The 9,354-nt window shown below is 44.5% G+C and overlaps 1 protein-coding gene across 1 annotated transcript; it reads right to left on the bottom strand.

The window, feature by feature from the left end:
- Positions 1–8,257: 8,257 nt before the first annotated feature.
- On the bottom strand, positions 8,258–8,976 carry LOC116274445 (dihydrofolate reductase). Its single transcript, XM_031664987.1, has one exon. The coding sequence runs from the start codon at positions 8,915–8,917 to the stop codon at positions 8,354–8,356; it is 564 nt and encodes a 187-aa protein (XP_031520847.1). The 5' UTR covers positions 8,918–8,976; the 3' UTR covers positions 8,258–8,353.
- Positions 8,977–9,354: the final 378 nt, after the last annotated feature.

The following is a 9,354-nucleotide window of genomic DNA, read 5'->3' as shown; positions in this document are numbered from 1 at the left end:
AGCACAGCCCGCTGTGTGTGTGACTTCACTCGGAGAAGAATATTGCCTGGGGAATTCCGGATGCAAATAAGCACCCATGCAACCTTGGAGCGCAACCTGGAGCCATGGCAGGGCCAGAATCGCATGTGACCCTCCTGCTGTCATGGACCCAGCACCTCTTCTCACTGCAGCTGTGTGTGTGAATGTGCTGAGTTGTTCCCTGTGTCCCCAGAACCCAGCTCATCGCATCCAGCACGGAGGAAAAGGTTGACGCTCCCTTATCCAAAGCGCTTTTTGGATTTTGGAACATCTGTGTCATACCTAATGAAATATCTTGAGGATGGGACCCAAGTCTAAACAGAAAATTCATTAATGTTTCATATACACCTCTAATACATCACCTGAAGGGAACTTTAGACAATATTTTTAGAATTTTGTGCATGAAAGAAAGTTTTGACTGCATTTTGACTGAGACTTATGACATGAAGTCAGATGTGGAATTTTCCAATTGTGGCATCATGTCAGTCCTCAAAGAGTTTTGGCTTTGGAGCATTTTGATTTTTGGATTTCTGGATTAGGGATGCTCAACCTGTACTCAATTCATTGGATTAATCCAAGGACAGAGAAGGATATAGCTAGAGAATTAAGGTAGTGGGGGCTGGAAAGGGGCGTAGAGGCTCCCACTTGTAGGGGAAATGGGGGCCTCAGCTGGAAGGCTGAGGAGTCGGTGGCTGATGCCCTTTGCTTCTCTTAGGATGGGACCACTTTGCCTTCCTTTACCTGTGGTCAAGGCACACTGCCCCTGCAAGAATTAGGCCATTCTTGCATTGGTATAAAGAAACACTGGAGACTAGGTAATTTATAAAGGAAAGATGTTTAAGTAACTCACAGTTCTGCAGGCTATGTGGAAAGCATGACACCACCATCTGCTTCTGGGGAGACCTCAGGGTAAGAGTTAAAGTAAGAGGAAAGAAACACGAAAAGCAGCGGAACAGTCAAAGACAGGCTTATTTTGGAGAATAAACCTGAGAGGGGCTTCTGGCCAATTTCAGTCAGGAATGTTCTCACTTACAGTCTAAGGGAATTTAAGGGTTTAGGAAGAGGGGAGCTTATCACAGGCTTGGAACGTTTCCATGTGAGGAAGTTTATTGTGGGGTTGGCATGTTTCTAGTTGGAGTGGGGTTTATCTTAGGGTTGGAATGTTTCTGGTTATGCTGACATTAGCTGTTAGACTGATCTTTTGGGGGCAGATTTAGGCTGTTTTTTAATTCAAGGGGAACACTTAAAATGGTGGTGTTTGTCCAAGATGGTGATGCTCCCACTCTGTCACTCAGGAAACTTCCAGTCATGGCAGAAGGTGAAGTGGAGCAGGCTGGGAACAGGAGCCAGAGGGAGAGGAGGAGTTGCCACACACTTTTAAATGACCAGATCTCGCAAGAACTCACCCACTGTCGAGAGGACGGTGCCAAGAGGGATGATGTTAAACCATTCATGAGAAACTGCCCCCATCATCCAATCACTTCCCACCAGGGGCCACCTCCAACACTGGGGATTATATTGCAATATGAGATTTAGGTGGAGACACAAATCCAAACTATATCACCTGACCAAGGCACCACCCACTTCTCCAGTGAGCCTTTTCTGGGAAGAGGCACCGTTGGAAAGAGTCTGTCATCTGGTCTAAAAGAATATGAGTCATGGCCACTCTCCATGAACTGTTATGGGAGTGTTTCCCAAATTCTGGGGAGAAGGCACCTTTCCTTCCCCTTCTTTTAGGCCAAAAGAAATAACTAACAGTTTATTAAGGAGTTCGGTCCAAACAACTTACCAAACACTTAAGCCTTAATAGCTTAGTACTTACTTTTTAGAGGAATAAATTAAAAATCTAAATAGTATTGTTGTATTACTGCTTGCCATAATTATTTTCGCTTGCAATGCTGTGCTGCACAGTGGAGGTAAATTGGACTCTCATTTCCTCTTCCACATTGGTTTCCATGTGGTGCTTTATTTTTTTTAATTTTTTTTTTATCACAGCAGCCACCAAAACCCAGCCTTGTTAAGATAAGGCGGTGACATCTGATGCTGGGATGTCTGTTAGCAGAGCAAGCCGTGAGTGGTGTGTGGTAGGGGTGCAGGATTGTCGTGTTTCCCTTGAGTATTTAAGGCCTCCAGAGGGACCCCAGTGAGTTCACACAGGCCCCGAGCACTTGGGTGCATGTCTGGGACCTACAGGATCAGGGGCAGCCCTGGGCCAAAATGGAGAGGGGGGTTTGCTGATCTCAGGCTTCCCCTTGGCACTGCCTCAGGTCTCCATGGCTGTTGCGGCTCAGGGCACCCACTGTGGCGCCTGTCTCAGCCACAGAATCACTAATCCAAGTTCAACCTCTTACCCCCAGACCAGGGGTCTCCTTGAAACAACCCTTACAAAGGGTGCACTGATGTCTTCCCTCGAGGGAAGAGTTTGACTTGGCTGCTCATTTCATGGTTCCAGGACGTCTGCAGTTTCCCAGCACTGGCCTTGCTTCTGGTCACGAATGTTACCCAGAGGAAGTGTCCCCTTTTCTTCCTAAAGCTCCTTCCCTGACAGTCCCTCTGTAAATGACGCCTGCTGAAGGTGGGGCCTCTGGTTGCCTGTCAAATCACACCGAAGTGTGCATTTCCCAGTCTTCGAGGACATAATTTCTCCTTCCATCCATCCATATATTTTTGTTTCCTTGAACATAGCTTTTCAAGACAAAGAACATGAACCTTCCAGACGTTTGTTCCTTCACATGGCACATTTCTCAGCAAGAGCTGGAAACAAGCCCAGAATGAAACCCTCCCCAGGCCCCTTTGGGAAGACAGTCACCTGCAGGCCAGGGCTCTTGAGACTGATTGGGGTGGCAGCCCTGGCAGTGAAGCCCAGCAAGGCCCCTGAGATGACCTTCCTTTCTGATTGAATTGGTCCTGCTCATCAGAGCTGAAATGCACTTTAACGGGCATTCGACACCTCTCCACACTCCCCACAGAAACTGTGGGCTCCGCACTGGGCTATGAGGTGCTACAGAGCCATGAAAACAGTTTGAGATTTAGCTCCTTTCCTCAAGCATTTGCTGTTTAATCATGGAGCCCGACGCACGAGTCTAACAGCAGACATGTTGGGAGCATGCAGGTGTGAGCTGAATTAGAAAAAGAAGACGTCACAGTTGCCAGCACACAAAGCCCTAGAAGCACAGAGGCTTCCAGGGGGAATTAGGAGATATTTCACACCACGGTGACTCTGGGTTTGGCCTTGAACAAAGGTGATTGAGGGGGAAGGGAAAGGATTAAGGATTGCAGGAAGAGAATAATATAATAGAAATTCCCAAATAGAATGAACACAAATGTTCTGCAGAAGGAGTTGAGCTCAGGGTGTTACTTAAGACAGGGAGGCATGAAGGGTGGACAGACATCAAGGGCCTTGGAGGCCAGGTGGGGTGTGGAGACCTGGTGTCATTGCGAGCTGGTGAGCCTGGGACAGAGGCTGGAGGTATTCCAGGTTCCCATCACTGGTTTGTTCTGACTGCCCACGCCTCGGCTCGATGCCTCCTTGTAAGCTTGTTTTGCAAAGTGTTGTACTAATTACCACCTGTGAGTCCATCTGTGCACCCACAAAGGTCTGCAGCCTCTGTCACTCCCTCCCCCCAACAACAGGAGTGCAGGCCGCAGCCTATTGCCAAGGGCTGGAGCCAGGAGAACCTCCCCCTGGGAGCTGCGCTGCTATGGGGCCAGATCAGGGCAGAAAGTGGAGCAGCAGGTCCTATTTCAGCTGCTCCCACTGTCCTCTTTCAGCTCACCCACCTCGCCATATTCATTCACACGCACACACAGCATACAACACACTCACACTGCACACAACACACAACAGGCACTACACACCACACACTAGATATACACCAAGCACAATACACAGTACACTACACACAGACCATACTACATACGCAACACACTCCACACACATAACACAGTAGACACACTAAAAACACACACAGTCCACTATGTGCTACACACAGAACATACTACACATACAACATACTTCACAAACAACACTGCATACACACAACACACTATACCCACACACTACACACACTGTACACACGTCATATACACACTACACAAGCAACACGCACATGTGGCCCCTCATGTTGCTTTGACACACAGTCTGTCTTCCTGCACGTCTAGGCTGAGCAGACACCTCATTTAGGACTTTAGCCAGGGGTCTGAAGCAATAGCATTTTCTTATCTGTTTTCATTTCTACTGGGGCTTTTTATGCTGTCTTGGGTTCTCTGGCCCTTCTTCAACCTTGCCCACATCACACAGAAATTCACATTCTGGCCAAGTGTGGTGGCTCACTCCTGTAATTCCAGCACTCTGGGAGGCTGAGGCAGGTGGATCTCCTGAGCTCAAGAGTTCGAGACCAGCCCGGGCAACATGACAAAACCCCATCTCTACCAAAAAATACAAAAATTAGCCTGGCATGGTGGTGCACACCTGTAGTCCCAGCTACTTGGGAGGCTGAGGTGGGGGGATCACTTGAGCCTGAGAGGTGGAGGATGCAGTGAGAGGAGATTGTGCCACTGCACTCCAGCCTGGGCAACAGAGCGAGTCCCCATCAAAAAAAAACAAATTAACATTCTGGTGGTACGAGTGTTGCTTGTTATCCCTCCTCTTTTGTACCACTAGGGAAATAAAAACAGATATCAAATAGAATGAGCAGAGTTGACCTCATCAACACCACCCCCTCCAACACACTTCTCTTTCCCCTATCGGATTTTTGGTTATGTGAAGGCAATTTCCATCCAATATTTTGGGGAAAATATTAATCCAGTGAAGAAGCATGAATGCAGGGTCTTATACTGAGAATGTGCTGCCTATTTGGTAAAGTAATTGGAGTATACATTGAATTAGAAGTGTGTTTTGGGGGCTGGGCACAGTGGCTCACACCTGTAATTCCAGCACTTTGGGAGGCCAAGGCAGGTGGATCATTTGAGGTCAGGAGTTCAAGACAAGCCTGGCCAACATGGTGAAACCCCATCTCTACTAAAAATACAAAAATTAGCTGGGCGTGGTGGCGGGTACCTGTAATCCCAGCTACTCGGGAGACTGAAGCAGGAGAATCACTTGAACCTGGGAGGTGGAGGTTGGTTGCAGTGAGCCGAGATTGTGCCACTGCACTCCAGCCTGGGTGACAGAGCAAGACTCCTTCTCAAAAAAAAAAAAAGGTGTGTTTTGGGGATTCTTATTTATTGCTTCTCTGGTAAAACCCACCAGAATCCTGCTCCTCCTCAATCTTCTCCATCTTAGTAAACAGAACCTCCAGCCCCCACTGCTCAAGCCAGAAACCTGAGCATCCTCCTTCCTCCATTCACCCTCAGCATCTGCATTTGACAGCCAGCCATAAATCCATCCCTGACTATTCTTTTCTTTTTTATGAACAAGTGTAACTCTTATTAAGATAGAATTGTTCTTATTCAAGAAATAGATGAAAATGGTTGGGTACAATTGAATGGCTCCAAAGTTCTTACAATGAAAACAACAGTCCTGCTGTAGTTGTTCTTCCAGAGGCAAACACTTTTCATTCTAGTTTTTCCTTCTGTTAGTTAATTTTCATGGTTTTTCCAAATTGTTATCTTTTAGTTTTTCAAGTGAATGCATATATTAATACATAAATTTTAAAAAAGCTTCAGTTTATACTGCATCCTAACAGTCCCCTGTCCCATCTCCTTAATTCTCCAGAGTGAAGGACTTTAACTCTTCCAGCAATGTCTTCTGTTTTTCCCTCACATAACTACTTCTTAGTCATTTCTTGATTATTTTGTACATTATATAGTGATTTCTGGATATGATGGTGAGGATTTTAGCCTCTTTACACCATCGTTATCTTCACTTCCTCCCATATTGTCCTAAAGTGGTTACTATATTTAGGCTACAGTCACCACATCATTATGACTGTGTATGTATTGGTTCCTTGTTGAGAAAATAGCCAAGATATGCTCTTCCTATCCTGTACTTCTTTCTGCCCTAGAATTAATGATTGTGCTCTAACCAACCTCTTCCCCTATATTTTTTTGCTTTTGTTTATCTTTCAATGAACTTCTCTCCAAATGCCCTAAATTTTAAGTAATAACTTATTATTTTCTTAAGAGAAGGGATCTCACTAAGGTAGCCAGGCTTGTCTGGAACTCTTGGGCTCAAGCCATCCTCTTGCTGAGCCTCCTGAGTAGCTGGGACTACAGGCATGGGCCATTCCACCCAGCTAACCTATTAATATTTTTACTGTTTCTTTTTAAGCCAGCTCCATAGCTGGAATATTGCCTGTGTTGGATCCTATTTGCTGGATCTATGTCATTCTCTGGTTTGTGTACTCCTTCACTTTGCTGGAGTATTTTCTCCAATAGCTTCTCAAAAAAGGGTACATGGAGGTAACCCCTGAGTCTTTGCTTGTCTAAGAATGTATTTTACCTTCACCCTTGATTATTTGGGTGAATATAGATTTATCAGTTGAAAATAACTTTCTAGAATTCTGAAGGCATGGTTCCATTGTTTTCAGATTCCTTTTCAAGACAAGGTCTCAGAATTCTGTCACCCAGGCTGGAGTGCAGTGGCACAATTACGACTCACTGCAGCCTTGGACTCATGGGCTCAATTGATCCTTCCATCTCAGCTCCCTGAGTAGACGGGAATACAGGTGTGCACCACAATGCCCAGCTAATTTTTGTGTTTTTTGTAGAGATGGGGCTTTGCCATGTTGCCCAAGCTGGTCTCAAGTGATCCACCTGCCTCGGCCTCCCAAAGTGCCAGGATTACAGGCGTGAGCCACTGGGCCCAGCTAGTTTTTCTTTTATTCTCTCTCTACTTCCTTCATTTCTCAAAGGCATCTCAAACTCAGTGGGCCCAAAACCAAAGTCAAACTCCATCAGAATATCCTGCTACTTACAACTTTAAAATATATCTTAAATCACAATTTCTTACTACATGCAACCCTTTGGTTCAAGCAACCATCAACCCTCACTTGAACTTAGAATTGGTTTTCCTGCTTCTGTATTTTTTTAAATTATAGAATATTTCAAATAAACCATGCGTGGTTTTATTCTTTTTACTACATAAAAAGAATGAAGATGTGCCAGGTGTGGTGGCTCATGCCTGTAATCCTGGCACTTTGGGAAGCCGAGGTGGGCGAATCACTTGAGGTCAGGAGTTTGAGACCAGCCTTACCAACATGGTGAAATCTCGTCTGTACTAAAAATAAAAAATAAAAAATTTATCTGGGCATGGTGGCGTGCACTTAGTCCTAGCTACTTGGGAGCCTGAGGCAGGAGAATTGCTTGAATTTGGGAAGGTGGAGGTTGTAGTGAGCTGAGATTGCACCACTGCACTCCAGCCTGGGCAACAAGAGCGAAACTGTCTTTAAAAAAAAAAAAAAAAAAAAAAAAAATTGTATATATATACACACACACACACACACACACACACATATACACACACATATATGAAGCACTTACATACTTAAACATGAATTGCTTTAAGTGTTTGGCATTCGCTGTTCCCGTGCATGCCAGCAGCTTCTTACTGCAAACACCTGGGACTTACTATAGAGCAGCTGGAGTACATTCCGCCCACACACAGGACAGAGAGCTGACAACCAAGGAGAGAGGGGAATCAATACTCCAGTTTTCTCCCTTCCATTTCCCTGTATCTCAGCAGTATGGAGCTTGTTACCAGTGAGAACCTGCTTGCTGACTTTAAACTGGTTTTCTTACCTTCTCAGTTCAGCTTTTCCATACCTCAACTGACGGTTTCTGGTATGACCTAGCAAATAAACTGCTTTCACTGAAATTTCAGTCTTGGAATCTACTTTGGGTTTCCCAATTTAAGACAGAAACATGCTCATTTTCCCATCACTGGACTTCCAGGTTGTTTTCAATTTTTCACTGTTACAAACAAGGCTGCAACATTTATCTACAAACCTCTGGATATACACGTAGGAAGCTTTTGGTATTTCCACTAGCGAAACTGCTCAGTTGAAGGGTATGTGGATCTTCACCTTTAATAAATATTGCCAACATTTGAAAAGCCCGACAATGTCAAGGACTGGCAAGAATGTCACATGTGATGGGTGTGGAAAGGCAGCTCACTGTAGCAGGTGCTGGGGACTCAGTTGGGGTCTTGGGGAAGCACTTATTTATAGCAAGAATGTTTCATAAATGGTATCTGATAGAGTCAAGAGTACTGGGGAATAAAGTGGCTTAGAAATAATTATAGATCTAAAGTCAACAAAATACTTTTTTCTAATGTAAAAATCCATACTTTTTTTAGAGGGAGGGGGAACAACTTAAACCAGAAAACACCTTCATATTAATCATTCTTCTCATATACTTCAAATTTGTACTTAATGCCTTTCTCCTCTTGGACATCAGAGAGAACACCTGGGTATTCTGGTAGAAGTTTATATTTCTCCAAATCAATTTCTGGAAGAAAGGTGTCACTTTCAAAGTCTTGCATGATCCTTGTCACAAATAGTTTAAGATGGCCTGGGTGATTCATGGCTTCCTTATAAACAGAATTGCCACCAACTATCCAAATCATGTCTACTTTATTTGCTAATTCTGGTTGTTCAGTAAGTTTTAAGGCATCATCCAGACTTCTGGCAAGAAAATGAGCTCCTTGTGGAGGTTCCTTGAGTTCTCTGCTGAGAACTAAATTAATTCTACCCTTTAAAGGTCGATTCTTCTCAGGAATGGAGAACCAAGTCTTCTTACCCATAATCACCAGATTCTGTTTACCTTCTACTGAAGAGGTTGTGGTCATTCTCTGGAAATATCTGAATTCACTCCTGAGCGGCGGCCAGGGCAGGTCCCCGTTCTTGCCGATGCCCATGTTCTGGGACACAGCGACGATGCAGTTTAGCGAACGAGCCATGACAGCAGCTGGAACACCTCCGAGCCCGCTCGTTAAAACAGAACGACGACTATTCTTTCAAAGAACTCCAAGTACGTCTACTTTTTAAAGACATCTTACTGGGAAATGGTGCATGGGAAACAGATACCGGGGAATTGGAAGCCCTGTGAGTTGACTTGTCTGAACAGGACAATGAATGTGAGATTGAGCTGGGAAAATATTCCTGAACTCCAGGCTCTGCACAGATGGTTGAGCCAGAGTCTGTGAAGGATTTAAAAATGTATCATTTCCCAAAGATGGTTGCAAAAGAATGAACGAAGAGGAGAATTAATACCATAATTTTATTATTTCTTAATTTTTTCAATAAATGGTTTAATATAAAGCTTGAGGGTTTCACCAGTTTGATACCATGTTACATGTAATTGCTATAAAAGAATCACGCTTTTTGCAGCCCTAGC

The sequence above is a fragment of the Papio anubis genome, chromosome 4, assembly GCF_008728515.1.
Source record: "Papio anubis isolate 15944 chromosome 4, Panubis1.0, whole genome shotgun sequence".
Taxonomy (NCBI): Eukaryota; Metazoa; Chordata; class Mammalia; order Primates; family Cercopithecidae; genus Papio; species Papio anubis.
Note: the sequence above shows the minus strand (reverse complement) of the source record. Positions and strands in the feature narration are given on the sequence as shown.

Excerpts from the sequence above, each read along its gene's own strand:
- LOC116274445 (XM_031664987.1), bottom strand. The coding sequence starts at position 8,917 with ATGGCTCGTTCGCTAAACTGCATCGTCGCTGTGTCCCAGAACATGGGC.